Source organism: Pristis pectinata, chromosome 27 (genome assembly GCF_009764475.1).
Source record: "Pristis pectinata isolate sPriPec2 chromosome 27, sPriPec2.1.pri, whole genome shotgun sequence".
NCBI lineage: Eukaryota > Metazoa > Chordata > Chondrichthyes > Rhinopristiformes > Pristidae > Pristis > Pristis pectinata.
This window is the reverse complement of record NC_067431.1, coordinates 7,561,474-7,577,235: the sequence shown is the minus strand read 5'-3', so window position 1 is coordinate 7,577,235 and position 15,762 is coordinate 7,561,474. Positions and strand designations below refer to the sequence as shown.

The 15,762-nt window shown below is 44.6% G+C and overlaps 1 protein-coding gene across 4 annotated transcripts in view; it reads right to left on the bottom strand.

The window, feature by feature from the left end:
• robo4 (roundabout, axon guidance receptor, homolog 4 (Drosophila)) overlaps nt 1–15,762 on the bottom strand; it is a 107,843-nt gene that overhangs the window by 9,351 nt on the left and 82,730 nt on the right. For all 4 annotated transcript variants that reach the window (XM_052039912.1, XM_052039913.1, XM_052039914.1 and 1 more), the window contains exons 15-18: nt 12,681–12,770; nt 5,615–5,756; nt 4,189–4,413; nt 678–1,090 (exon numbers count right to left, since the gene is read on the bottom strand). In XM_052039912.1, coding sequence (XP_051895872.1) covers nt 678–1,090; nt 4,189–4,413; nt 5,615–5,756; nt 12,681–12,770 — 870 coding nt within the window. The remainder of the gene's footprint in view (nt 1–677; nt 1,091–4,188; nt 4,414–5,614; nt 5,757–12,680; nt 12,771–15,762) is intronic.

Sequence of the window (15,762 nt, the reverse complement as noted above, 5' to 3'; positions counted from 1 at the left end):
GGAGATGGGCAGGTCATCAAGGTAGGGGAAGGGAGCCACAGAAATAAGGGAAGACAAAGGAGTAGTGGGGGGAAAGAAAAAGAAGGGGTGGGGTTACCGGAAGTTAGAGAAATCAGTGTTGAGACCATCAGGATGGAGACTCCTAAGGCGAAATATGAGGTGTTGTTTCTCCAATCTGCACCTAGCCTCAACGTGGCAGTAGAAGCCGGAAACATTGACTGTTTATTTCCCTCCAAGGATACTGCCTGACCTGCCGAGCTCTTCCAGCATTTTGTGTGTATTGCTCCAGATTCCAGCATCTGCAGAACTTTTTGTGTCTCTATTTTTTAACACAGCTAGTTATAATCTGGAATGCCCTACATTGGGAGAGGGATGAAACCGATTCAATTTTTGAACAGAAAATGGAGAAAATTTCTAGCTTCTGAGGAAGAGCAATGAGAGTGGCTCTTCCAAAGAGCTAGCAGAAGGACAGAGGGCCAAATGGTCTCCTCACACCTTATAATTCTGGACTGGAATGGGAATTGAAACTATAGTCTCCTGACACACCAACCCTCATTGGACCTGTTGGGATAATGTATGGCCTTGTCCTTTTGGCTACACTTAGGGACCTAGCACGAATTGTCAGTGTGAGGTTTGCACAAATACCAGTTCTGTTGGGAGGTCACGTGGAGATATACCTGTGTAAGGCGTCTCCCTCTCTGGCTGTGCCAGCCCAAAGCAGAAGCTGTCCACTGCCACAGCCAGTGCCTGAGCAAAGTTGGCATCCATGAGGAAGGAGCCATCGGACGAACTGACCATGCTGCAGCGGGCACTGGTGAAATTGTCCTCGGACACTGAGCCCCAGCCATTGGCCAAAGACCCTGCAAGGGAACTCTCGCACTCGCTGATGCTGGAGGTCGGGCTGTGGCAGAGCCTATGGAAGTATCTGTGCGAGTTCACACGGGCAACCTCCATGTCCAGGTCTTCATCTTCATCATCGTAGTCCACGGTGTCCGTTTCCAGGTCGGAGAGCTGCGGCCCGCAAATGTACCCGTACGTGTGGGGAGGTGAGAAAGGTCTTTCAAAGGTGGACAGGTTGTCTGTAAAGTGCCTATAAATAAAAAAAAATGTTTCATCAATTCCCATCACCAGGAGCTTAATTTGCAAGTGTTTATAGAGCACTTCAAAGCCACTAAAACATTCTTTAGGTACTTTACAGCAGTGCTAAGCTTTAAGGAGCTTAGTGAGAAAAAGTGAGAAATTACTGAATTAGCTTTGGGAGGGAATTCTACAGCTGAAGGGCTTGACAACTGAAGACCGGCAGAAAGGAGGAGATCCAGGATCCATCTATGACCAGAATGGGTTGATCACAGATACTCAGAGTCAAACAAACCATTGAAGGTCACCCACAGTGTGGCTGAGGTGTAGACAGAGGCCACAGAGGAGGATGTGTTGTGTTTATACCCCACATGAGCGTCCTCCTACCATTATGGAGTCACAGAGACCTGCAGCACGGAAAAAAGCCCTTTGGCCCAACTGGTCCATGCTGACCAAGATGCCCCATCCAAGCTAGTCCCATTTGCCAGCGTTTGACCCATAACCTCCTAAGCCTTTACAATCCATGTACCTGTCCAATTGTCATTTAAAAATTGTTCTTGTACCTGCCAGTTCTTCTGGCAGCTGATTCCACATGGATACTACCCTTTGTGTAAAAAAGGTGCCCTTCAAGTTCCTCTTAAATCTTTCCCCTCTCACCTTAAACCTATGCCCTCTAGTTCTTGATACCCCGACTCTGGAAAAAAGACTGAGTGCATTCACCCTATCTATGCCCCTCATGATTTTATACACCTCTATAAGATCACCTCTCAGTCTACTACACTCGAAGGAATAAAGTCCTAGCCTGTCAAACCTCTCCCTGTAACTCAGTCCCTCACATCCTGGCAGCATCCTTGTAAATCTTTTCTGCACTCTTTCCAGTTTAATAACATCTTTCCTATAGCAGGGCAGCCAAAACTGAACACAATACTCCTAGTGCAGCCTCACCAGTGTCCTGTACAACTGCACCATGACCTCCCAACCTTTATACTCAATGCCCTGACTTATGAAGGCCAGTGTGCCAAAAGCCTTCTTCACCACCCTGTCTACCTGTGACTCCACTTTCAGTGAACCATGTACTTGTTCTCCAAGGTCCCTCTGTTCTACAACGCTCCCCAGGGCCCTGCTGTTCACTGTGAAAGTCCTACCTGGCTTTGACTTTCCAAAATGCAACAGCTCGCACTTATCCGAATTAAACTTCAGTTGCCATTCCACGGCCCATTTACTCAGCTGATCAAGATCCCCCTGTAATTCCAGATAACCATCTTCATTGTCCGCTATACCACCTATTTTAGTGTCATCTGCAAACTTACTAACCATGCTCTGTACATTCTTATCCTAATCATTGATATAGATGACAAACAGCAATGGGCCCAGCACCGAACCCTGAGGCACACCACTGGTCACAGGCCTCCAGTCCAAGAAGCAACCTTCCACCATCACCGTCTGCTTTCTACCATCAAGCCAATTGTACATCCAATTAGCCAGCTCTCCCTGGATTCCATGCGATCTAACCTTCCAGAGCAGCCTAACATGTGGAACCTTATCAAAGGTCTTACTAAAGTCCATATAAACCACGTCTACCGCCCTGCCCTCATCAACTTTCTTGGTCACCTCATCAAAAAACTCAACCAAGTTCGTAAGACATGATCTCCCATGCACAAAGCCATGCTGACTACCCCAATCAACCCATCTTTCCAGATGTACGTATATCTTATCCCTCAGAATCCTCTTCAGTAACTTACCTACCACAGATGTTAGACTTACTGGCCTATAGTTCCCAGGTTTTTCTTTGCTGCCTTTCTTAAATAAAGGCACAACATTCGTCACCCTTCAGTCTACCAGCATCTCACCCGTGGCTAACGATGATGCAACTATCTCAGCCAGGGATCCCCACAATGTTCTTGGATAATCCTGGTCAGGCTCTGGAGATTTGCCTACCTTCGTACCTTTTAAAACATCCAGCATCTCCTCTACTGTAATGCAGACTATCCCCAAGACCTCCCCATTTACTTCTCCCAGTTCCAAAGTCTTCATGTCTTTCTCCACAGTAAAAACAAAAGAGAAATATTCATTAAGGACCTTGCCCATCTCCTGTGACTCCACACAAAAGTGTCCCCTTTGGTCTTTCAGGGGCCCTATTCTCTCTCTAGTTACTCTTTTTCCCTAAGTATAAAATCTCTTCAGATTTCCCTTAATTTTCTCTGCCAAAGTTATCTCAAGCCCCCTTTTTGCCCTCCTGATTTCCTTCTTGAACACATTTCTGCATCTCTTCTACTCCTCCAGGGATTCACTTGATCCCAACTGCCTGGACCTGACCCACACCTCCCTTCTTTTTCCTGGCCAGGGGCTCAATATCCCTCATCATCCAGGGTTCCCTACTCCTACCAGCCTTGCCCTCCTTCTATCCTTCACTCCTCATGTCTTTATCTTCCCATTAACTATGTCTCTGCTGCTCAGTTCAACTATCCTTTATGAGTGCAAATTTCCTATTGTAACTAGTCTATAGGTAAGAAAATTTCTTCTGAATTCACTCTGGGAGTTGTTCGTGAAAACCTTACATTCATGATCCTGACTTGAGGAACACCTTTTCTCCATGTATCCCATCAAGTGCCAACACAATGGATCCTATTGTTAAGGGGGTCTATTTAAAGGGCCTGTGTTGAGTCACACTTCAGACTTGTATTCATAGAGACACACAGCACAGAAACAGGCCCTCTGGCCCATCCAGTCCATGGTGACCATCAAACACCCACTTACACCAATCCTACATGAGTCTCTTTTTATTCTCCCCACATTCTCATCAGCTCCCCCCAGATTCTGGCACTCACCTAGGGGGAAACTTACAGTGACCAATTAACCTACGTTTTTGAACATTAATGCACGTTTTTGGAATGGGGAGTAAACCAGAACACGTGGAGGAAATCCACATGGTCACAGGAAGAATGTGCAAACTCCACACAAACAGAACCCAAGGTCAAGATTGAACCCAGGTCTCTGGCACTGTCAGGCAGCAGCTCTGCTAGCAGTTACCACTCAGAATTTCTTTGATCCAGAAATTCTCAAGTGCAAATTGACAGAAAGTTTAGGAAAATAGAAGTTTTCTCCTCAAACCTTTTCCTGCCCTCATCTGTCAGCTCCAGATACTGAGCTACTTGCTCTGGACGGAATCCCTTTGCAGTGTCGTTGTTTGCGGACAGAGAGAAGGTGGCAGTGGACTGATGGCTGTAGCATGTGGTCTGAGTGGACAACTTGTCTCCTGAAGAAGAGCAGCATTCCTTCCTCGTTCTTCTTGGTGAGACCATGTTTGATTCAGAATTCTTTGTAGATTTGCTTTGCCTGAAACAAAGACCAGTACTTGTGAGCCTTTCCCTTGAAGGTTCCCTTACTGAACATCCTCATGCTGAGGGATGGGTGCTGAGGAAAATTAAAACAAGCATAGGTCACTTCACAGCCTTGTGCCTCCCTCTCCCTGTTATCCCTCCCTCTTCTTAAAACCCAACATCTTACCATGTGATCTTATATCTCTTCTAAGGTTTGGATCCAAATTTTGTTTGCTAAAAGCCCTGTGATGTGCTGTAGGCTGTCTTACAATGTCAGTGGTTTGGGATGTCAGGTGATTGTTGGTGTTCAGGCCCAGGATCCTCTGCTTCATTCAGTTTTACTTTCAAATCGCTCCTCGAACTGAGTGACATCGTAACCTTCACGAGTCAATGACTCTGGAGCGAGGTAACTGGACTTAGTAAGAATGGCAGATTTGCTAAAGTACATTAGTAAACCTGATTCCTTTTGCCAACAATCCGGTTGTTACACACGCACCATTGTCAATACTTGGTGTTTTTATTTCAGATATATTTACTCAAGTGAATTTGAATTCCTTGGCTGCCATAGTGGGAGTTTGAACCCACATCTCCAGACGGTAAGTCTAAGTTTCTGCATTGCTAGTCCTGTAACCACACCTTTTTCCTACCATACACCCACATCATTGCTGTTCCGTTACTCAACCTCTGCCTTTGTTCCATATCCCTTTATAACCATAACTAAATTTTTTTTTAAATCTACTTCTTTCCCTCTTGTAAATTGAATTGATGCTCTCCACAGCCTTATGAAGGACTTGCTATAAATATCCACCACCTATGGGTGTAAAAGTGCTTCCTGATTTCACCCCTAAACGGTACAAGTCTAATTTCACAATAATCCCTTGCTTCAGATGGCTCAGCGGAGGATAGGTGCCCTGCACCACACCTGATTCCCATCACCAAGCTAGTTGGTGGGAGTACTCACTGCAACCAGATCCATTCCTATTCTCATCCAACACTCAGCTTGGAGAAACATCAACGTTGTCTTCTTAACTCAAGCATAATGGAGCAGCTTATAGCACGGTCTATAACCCCCTCTTCCACATACAGTACCAGAATGGGGTTGCCAGTAGTGTGGTACTTCTACTTTCCTTCAAAGTTACATTTCCTGAGGATAAATAAATGTTCTGCCTCTTCTCCTATCCTCTCCATTTTGCTCAGAACTATAAAAGAGCCCTTACCTTTCCTCTGGGCCCTGCACTTGTCCAGGTTCCTCTACAGGACGAGGGGGTGGAGGAGGAAGAGCATCAACCAGTCTTAGCCCGAAACTGCGATGCTGCGCCTTTGGGGAACAGAAAGTCTTCATCACTGTCTTCCCCTCACCTGCCAAAGAGACATCGAGGTTAGGGGCACAGGGCAGCAATGGACTGCAGCATTTGGAAACCCAATCCAGGCATAACCGTGTGGTTCTATTGCAATGTACAGACTCAGATGACGTGACATCACTTCCTTGGTAATGTTGCCACACAATGTGCAGAACGTCAACACCAACATTAATCCCAAATGCAAAAGAAACTAGATTGCACTGCGCCTTACTTCTTTGTAGGATTGAGGATTCAGTATATGGATTGCAAAACCTGCTGGTTTTGTTCTGAGTCTACCGTGTGTCAACCTGGGCTAGCACAATGGTGCTGAATGGCCTGCTACATGCAGCTGGATGACACTATCATGATTTCCAACCTGCACTGAAGTAGATTTCCACGGCACCGGTGAAGCCTGTCTAGAACAGAGCAATGGGGTTTTATCCTATCTCACGACCCATAATTATCTCCCAACTGGTATCAGCAAAACCAGCAAAATCAGCAAAATATCAGCTGAGTATTTATTATGTTACTGCTTAGAAACAGAAAAACTACAGCACAATTCAGGCGTTTCAGCCCACAAAGCTGTGCCGAACATGTCCCTACCCTAGAAATTACTAGGCTTACCCATAGCCCTCTATTTTTCTCAGCTCCATGTACCTATCCAACAGTCTCTTAAAAGACCCTATCGTATCCGCCTCCACTACCATTGCCGGCAGCCCATTCCACGCACCCACCACTCTCTGAGTAAAAAACTTACCCCTGACATCTCCTCTATATCTACTCTCCAGCACCTTAAACCTATGTCTTCTTGTGGCAACCATTTCAGCCCTAGGGAAAGCCTCTATCTACCCGATCAATACCTCTCTTGGTTCCTTCATTCAGCCCAATATGGTGCACGTATTCTAATCGTTTCTCACCTCTTCTTCTGCAGCTTCAAAATGAGATTGCTGTTCGAGCTAAGTCCCATTAATTATTTGGTAAATTGTTGAGGCTTGTTAGTTGATCACTGCACAACCACCATGAACTTCTTGACTGTGGGCTCACCTTTAGAAAGTAAGCACCTGAAGCCAAGGCAATGGGTGATTGATGGTCCTCATGGACTTGATGGGCTAAAGGGCCAATTTCCATGCTGTCAGGCTCTATGACCTTATATTCTCCTCAGTTGGCTTTAGGTGAAAGGACCCTTATTCCACGTACTTTGCCAGTGGCAAGTATACAAAGGAGAGTTCCCCGAAGATCTCCCAGGTTGAGTGTGGGCACCTACCTCTTGCTGCCCTGATCACCACCTCCATTTTCCACCACTTAAGTGAGTGAAACCCTGCCTCCAGTGCCTGACCCACAGCACCACTTGCCAACACAGACCAACATCCCCTCCAACACACAATGCCCTAGACTCCTAGACCACCCACTTAAACTCCTGACTGCACCCAACAACTACCTGCCTCAGTCCAATTGTTGATCATACTTCCTGACAGTGAACTCCATCCCACTGACTACTGACTCCACCCCAACTACCCACTCTCCACTCCTCCCACTAATCAAAGCCCTAACTCAGTTGCCAACTCCCTCCTGACCACTGAATCCCCACTGCCCACCAATCACTGGCAGCCTACCCTTGCCCCAAGCACCTCCACCAACAGATCTCTGAACTTCTCCCCACCCTCGCTGCACCCGACAACCCCAACCTTCTGTGAAATCCTTCACACACCTGCCACCGGCATCGTGCAAGGCTGACTCAGCAACAGAGGAAGGCCTGGCCTCATGCCCCACTGAATTTCTGAAGTTGAGCCAATTATCACAGCGACCAACTAACGAGCCTCTGCGGTCACTGAGCAGTTCCTAGGCCTGAACAGTAACGTCAGTTTAAATTGCACAGAGATGAGGTGGGGACCAATTTATGGGAACAGTAATGTGGCAATAGACCAGGTTTTGCTGATGTTGGTTAAGGGATAATTATGGGTCAGGGGACAAGGAGAATCCCAATGCTCTTTCTCAGAGTACACCATGTGATTCGTTATCCACACAAGAAGGAAGATGGAGCTTCAGTTTAACATGAACTGGAGAGTCAGTCTAAACATTGTGGCCAACTTTCTGATCTGAGATTTGTCTACAGCCTTCTAACTCAGCAGCCAGTGCTGGCACTGGGCTAATGATGAGACTTCTCACATCTTTGTAGGAGTGATGATAAAGGTCTTTGTCTCTCTTACACTCTCTCTCTAAATACATTTCATCTCTATTGTTGAGTAGAACCAGTTAACACCGACAATGAAATGGAATTTTATTCACATTACAGGCCATCCCCAGGTTATGAATGCCTGACTTATGGACACCCCTACCTATGATCAACCTCCCATAATATTATAAAATTCAGAAGTCCAACGTATGTACATACATTTGTTCCTATGAATGGTACAACTAGTTTTCTCTCTCTCTCTCTCTCTCTCTCTCTCTCTCACACACACACACAGTTATTGTTCTTTCTTATTAGTTTTATGTGCTTTTGATGCCATTCATTACAACACTACGGAGGTCTGGTTACCACATCAAATAAATTTTGTGTATTTTCCAACTTATGGACAAAATTGACTTAAATACATATGTAAAAACAGAATCTGTTCATTACCCGGGGACAGCCTTTATTCTCTTATAAAATAGAAGACCATTCACCCACTAAATCTACACCTCACTGCCCCAGTGACCCGGATTCAGTCCTGATCTTGGGTGCTATCTGTGTGGAGCTTGTGCGTTCTCCCTCTGACTGCATAGGTTTCCTCCAGGTGTTCTGGTTTCCTCCCACCTCCCAAATACACTGCTGTAAATTGTCCTTAGTGTGTAGCTGAGTGGGGTAGAACCTGTGGAGAGTTGATGGGAACGTGAGAAGAATAAAACCAGGATCAGTGCAGTATTTGTGTAAAAATGAGTGCTTAATGGTCGGCACAAACTCTGTGGGCCAAAGGGTCAGCTTCTGTGCTGTACCATTGTACGGCTCCAACAGGTGTTCTTAATTTTGCAGTTGAACTGTCTGTGGGTGCACACCTCAAGACAAGTCCAGTCAAGTTTATTGTCACGTGCACAAGTATATTGAGGTACAGGGACAATTAAAAGTTTGCTTGCAGCAGCATTACAGGCAAGTAGATTTAGACAACAACACAAAGACCGTAAGTTATTAACGGTACGACAATGAAGAAGAGAAAAAAAGACTGTGCAAAACAAAAAACACAATCAGAGACAAGTCCATGGAAATGCAAGTGGTGGACCATAGTGTTCCATTGCTGAGGTAGGGTTAGGGTTGTGCAGGTCAGTTCAAGTATGAAACCCAACAACACCAGAGAGAGCAGGACAACCGACCAGAATGGAACGGTGCCAATGACAGTTTTGGAATGGGAAGGATTCCCATTCAGTACTGATGGAGTTAATAGTTCAGCCAGCTACCTGGGACATGTAATTCCCTTTTGCATACAGACTAAAATAAATCACTTGTTTCATGTTTTTTTAATTTGATCCAATTATAGTTTAATGTTTGAAACCATGTTAACGTATTCTATCCACTGTTCTATATATTGCACCAATAATAATATATACCAAGTGTTAGATACACTATGTGTATCTAGTACTTGGTATATACTTAATATAGACTGTGCCTTACATATAATTATACAACTACACTTCTATATAGTTATGCATACCATCCTGTACAGCACACTTTTAAATTGTATAATGCTCTACATGCTATCTGATATATTAACATGATATCAGCAAACTATGCAGTGTGTTCAACAAATATTTGCTATACCATGGAATGCATTAAACATTTATGCTTTCTAAATATTTTCCACCTTATTCTAATTGTTGCCTACATAATTAATGGTTATTTTTAAGATAAACATAATGAACAAGATATATTAAACACTTTAACAAGAATGAATGAGCTGCAGTAGAACCGAACTGAGAAGAGGGAAGAGCCCAAGATTAAACAGAGACACAAGAGACCGCAGATGCTGGAATATGGAGCAAAAGACAAACTGCTGCAGGAAATCAGCGGGTTGAGCAGCATCTGCAGGGAGGGAGGAACTGTCGGCATTTCAGGTCGCGACCCTGCACCAGGACTTTCAGGTCGAGAGTCTGCATCCTCCAGCAGTTTGTTTTTTGCCCCAGGATTAAACTCCTGCTCATTATTGTGATACAGACTCAAAACTGGCTGAGATTGGGATCAGATCGCCTTGGTCAAATTGCTTGCTGTAACAGTCTGTCTAACTGTGTGCTTGCCTGGAGAGTTACTAGTACTTGTGAAACTATACTCCAGTCACACTGGCAGCTGAACAGAAAAGGGAAGTGAAAGACTCGGTTATCAAAGCAACTGTGAGTTAGTGCTGCTCTCTAGAGGCAATAAACAACAACTGCAGAATTCAGAAAGACTGGTGCATCAGTACATCAGAAATATTCTATAAAAGCACAATGAATGTTGTGGCTGCTGTTACAAGGCGATACATCCCTGCCTGCTGAACAGCTTAGTTTCATTCCTGTTTCAAAGTTCTGTCTTGCTTTGAACTCTACTGGTGTGGTGACCTAGATTCCATGTTCAAATCCTGGAGTAGGTTTTGCACCCATCACCCGTAATAACGCGGAGATAAGAACGATGAACCACTTTAGAAAGAAGGCAGAGCTTGTGTTGCAGCAAGTCGACGACAATGTAAATGTGCCATTCTGCACTTGCTCTCTGGTGAGCGCCTGGGCCTGATGTAGAATGGCTGGTTTGTTGAGTGTCATAGAGTCATACAAAGCAGAACCAGACCCTTCAACTCACTGAGTCCACACAAACCATCAACCATCCATTTACACTAATCCTACGTGAATCCCATTTTATTCTCCCCACATTCCCATCAATTCCCCCTAAACTGTACCACTCATCTACATACTAGGGGCAATTTACAGTGGCCAATTGATCTATGAATCCACACGTCTTTAGGCTGTAGGAGGAAACCAGAGTATCCAGGGGAAACCCACATGGTCACAGAGAGAACGTGCAAATTCCACACAGACAGCACCGGATCAAACCCGGGTCTCTGGAGCTGTGTGGCAGCAGCTCTGTTAGCTGCCTTCAAGTGAGTGGAGGGTCCCAGCTCTAGATGAGAAGTCCACCAGTGGAGTCAGGACACCTGAACCTGGCATTACTCCCCTCCTCACTCTCACGCTGAGTGTATGATTATGTTACAGGCAGCCGGACAGAATGAGAGGCTGACGGTCCTATAAACACTGGCAGAGTCAGAGCCGGGCACCACAAGCAGAGACCATCACTGAACAACCATGAGGAAAGAGGCTCGAGGGACTTTGGGCCCACCAACTTTGATTCAGTTGCTGCATTGTGGGACCAGCTGGGGAAGGGTGTGGGCACACCTGGCAACTGTGCAACAGGAGGTCCAATGTGAAAGCAAACTGCATGCACCGCACCATGGGATGATGCTGCGGGCATTGCCCTGTGAGAGAAGGCTGCAGTCACTTGCCCATGAGAGAATCACAGGTTCTGCTCAATGGAACTGAGGCCAAACCACAGGTGTCTCACCATGAAGCAAACATGCATTTACTGCGTCAAGAGAAAAAGGTTGATGCACCACACAAACACGGCACCACTGGACCAAGGCAGAGTCACTGGTCCCTCTGAACTGCCCATAGCCCACCGCTGCCTGTAAAGAGTTTGTACGTTCTCCCCGTGTCTACATGGGTTTCCTCCGGGTGCTCCGGTTTCCTCCCACATTCCAAAGACGTACAGGTTAGGAAGTTGTGGGCATGCTATGTTGGCGCCGGAAGCGTGGCAACACTTGCGGGCTGCCCCCAGAACACTCTACGCAAAAGGTGTATTTCACTGTGTGTTTCGATGTACATGTGACTAATAAAGATATCTTATATTTACTTCTTGTTAGTAACTGTCCATTTAACATTGTGCCTGGAGCTGCTTAATCCATCCAGAAAGATGATTGGGATAAGTTGAGGAAAAGTCATGCTCACTGAGGAAGTGCTCGGGTCTCCTGTGAAGGCAGAGATTGGGCGGGAACACAACTGAGTCTGGGTGAATCTCAGACTCACTCATGAAGAACATCTCTGCTAGCAGCATCCATGCCTTCAGGAGAAGAAAAAACTGGAGGAAACATGAACGTGACAAAACACCTGGGATTCTGTGCCATGTTAATTTGTGTCTGAGAAGAATAGAATGATGGAGTTTTCCATTTTCTTCTTTACTTTGACATTGGGCAGATTAGGCAGGAGTTTCAGACAGAAGAGAGTAACATTATCTTTGTTCTTCCCCAAGTGAAGAGCATTAGCGTGCATAACATAGCAGTTTTATTTAAGCACTCCCAGATTTGGTAAATTATAGGTAGGTTACAGAATAAACTTCTATCCATAATGCCCACTTAAAGCTCAAAGAATGCTAGTTTGGCCCTGGTTCATCCCACACAGTATCCTAACATTCACATTCCATACACTGGCCACATGAGCTACAACTGGAAAATATCACAGTCCAATTGGTGCAATCCACTCCTTAATTTATTCACTTTGGTTTAACTGTTGTTATTTTTAAAACGTATTTAATAATTACGCTCCCAAATATGCAGCTAACCCATTTTTTGGAATTGGAATTGGAATTCTCTTCTTCAAAGGGCTTGCATCCTTTGCTGATGTCAGTGATTTGGAAGGTTGCGAATCACATCAAACAGCTCAGCTTCTCATTGTCCTTCCCTCCCCTTTCAACAGTAGCTGGCTTAATTCCAATTGAAGGTGAACCCTTTTCCCAAGCTGTCAAAGGTAGCCCAATCCTATCCAGATGTAGCCACCTCTAGTTTAAGGTATTAATTTATACTTTTCCCAAGTGAATTCCAGTCTGTTTCTGTCAATATCCCTGAAATGAAACCAAATTCTGTCATTACATGGATAAGGCTGGAGGCTTTACCTTTGCAAGTGTTTTCTGGGCTTGTGATGGCGCCTGGCACATTCCTTGTGGTCGGGTTGCGGCAAATAGCCATTACGGGCCCAATATTTCCTGGAAATTGAAGTAGAAGAATTCAGTGTGAGGCTTTAAATGATAAAAGAGCAACAATTCAAGTACATCCAAGTCCATCAAGGAATTTACTTCAACAAATGTAACTAAAATATGTAAGATCTGGAGGGACCTTGGCAGGACCTTGAATGTGGAGACATTGTTTCCTTCTGTGGGAGAATCGAGAACTAAGGACCACAGTTTATAGATAAGGCATCATCCATTTAAGGCAGAGATGACATGAATTTTTTTTCTCACATTGGGTTGAGAGTCTTTGGAATTCTCTTCTTCAAAGGACAGGAATTTTTTAAAGACAGAGTGGATAGCTGATAAGCAAAGGGGTGAAAGGTTAGCAAGGGAAGTAGAGTTGAGTTTACAGTCAGATTATCCATGGTCTTATTAAATAAGAGGTTAGAGTAGCCTAGTTGTGTTCCTAATTCATATCTCTGTATCTTAGAGGACAGTGTATGAGAGTGAACAGCATTCATTCCCCCAACCAGTCAAGACTTTGCGAGGTTCCTTTCCTCATCTCAAGGTGCAAGGTCACATATATAAAGTGTCATGAATGCTTAACAAAGTTTAAAGGTTTTCAGCTGTTAATGTGTTCATTAAATCTCTTAGAGGCATTTAAAATAACCGAAGAGCAGATGAGAACAGGTTAAAATGACAGCTGAAACTAAACAGATTAAACTATATGGGATAAAGTAAACAATATAAACAGTTTAAAATAAAGAGGTCAAAATAATTTAATTGAAGAGGTTAAACAAAACATATCAACATAAAAAGTTTAGCTGAGATGAATGAGTAAAATGAATGGCTTAAAATAGTTACAATAAACAGCTTAACAATTGATTAATCTATGTTAACTTACAGGTAAACACTTTAAATACATCTAGCATCGCAGCATGAACCCAGCTGTCTCCATTAATAACCATGCCTTGGTAGTTCAGCATAATTATTACCAGCAGTTACTATGGAAACACTGGGAAACAAATTAGGGGCTTTTGGGAGGGAGCAACGTTTGAAATCAAGGCACCGACTTGATCAGCTGTGATTTCCAGCCTCCCGAGGATCGAGGAGGCAGAGACTGGTGGTGTCTGTCCCCCTACACCGGTGCTGTGGGCTAAAACAAAAGAGCTGTGTAAAGAGTAACTTCCTCATTCCCTATCTCGGTCAATTTGTCCCCACCTTATTCCAACAGTCTCCCCCCCTCCTTCCCCCCTCACATACACCCATTTTCAAAAAGAAACACATCACCAGAGGGAATCTGAATTAAAAACCTTAACCTACCCAATGTCCAAATTAAAACGTGTAAGAAATTTTTAATAAAAATAAAAAAAGTTTGTAATCCTTGGTGAAGAAAGGTTATGGATCTGAAACATTATCTTTGTTACTCTCTCTCTAGATACTGCCTGACCTGCTGAGTATCCTTGGCATGTTCTGTTTTTATTTCAGATTTACAGCATGGGCAGTTTCTTGCTTCAAGACCTCTTTAAACTGGGCCAGGCAGATCAAGTGTCATTGTTCCGGTATAGATCAGGATTATGGTGTCAGTTTCCAGGCAGCAGAGCATTCGCCCCTCATGTGTTTGTTCTTCTCATCCCCTGAGGTTATCAGCCTCACTGCTAATCTTTGATCCTTTAGCACAATTACACTTGCCTTTATGCACCCAGACTGAGTGTTCAGATCAACCATGGTCTTATTAAGTAACATAGTAGGGTTCAAGTGGCCCACTCCTGTTCCTAATTCATATGTTCGGATCTTACAGAAAAGTGAACAAGAGACATAAACCCTAAGGATCAACAGCTTTCATTCCACACAACCAGTCAAAACTCTGCAGTTCCTTTCCTCATTTCAAGGAGCAAGGTAACCTCTATAAAGTTTGAAGAAGCAGTCATGCTTAGTAATTCAGGGGAAAACACCACAATGCTGGAGAAACTTGGCAGGCCAGGCAGCATCTGTGGAGAAAAGCAGACGGTCAACGTTTCGGGTCAGTACCCTTCTTCAGGACCCTGCTTTTCTCCGCGAATGCTGCCTGGCCTGCCGAGTTCCTCCAGCATCATCGTGTTTTTCATCTAGATTCCAGCATCTGTAGTCCTTTATTTCTCTAGTAATTCAGGGCATTGGCTTGAGAGGCTGGGATCAGTGATGCTCAGATTGATGACTCTATTTTAAAGTTTGAATTCTATCTGATGTTCAGGGGATTTCTGTAGAGGAAGGGGGTGGGGGGAGGAGTTTTGGGGCCTTAGGGTTAATGTTACCTGGTGCTGGTTCACTGGCTGTGAAAAAGAGGAGTTGGGAGCCCTGGCAGGGCACAAAGGAGGGGGCTGATTCTAACCCTGAGATGTAACCAACTTCCCTGCAACTTCAGGCTCCTTGCTGGGGAATGGTTTCACTGACACCAGCAATCGTCCAGTAGCATGCCAATGTTAAGGGGAAAGTTGGCCAAGTTATTGCAAGAGAGAGTCAGCCTGGACAGGCTTCTTAGCCATTCGAGGCATCACAGTCATCTCGGCCTTATCCTCACCCATGATCCGAACATTGTTTCATCAATGATGAGGAAGCGAAACCCAAGCCAATTCTTTATGCACTTGACTGGGAGGGTGAGGCCGTATATAAGGCTCCAATGGGAACACCGGAGCAACCAACGATCAAACCTTGAACTTCCCTTGCTCTGCAGAGCTCGGTAACTCTATGTGCTTGGCATTTTGTCTCCTTTGTTTTCTCTGCACTTTCTCGATTGACAAGTCCACTGAAGCCAAGCCTTGGGTTATTCTGTGAAGTCATGTGTACAGTATAACAACAAGGAAACTGTCTGCAGAATTCCAAGTGGCAGATTCTGTAAGAAAAGCATGTCAGTTGCTAGGCATCATGTCTAATGAACTACTTTGGAGCCACTGTACACTTCTGCCAGCTGCTCAGAACTTGCCAAGGATCAGCCTTTGGGAATAGTATGCAAAGCTTTCTGATTTTAAAATGTGACCTAATTTCTAGC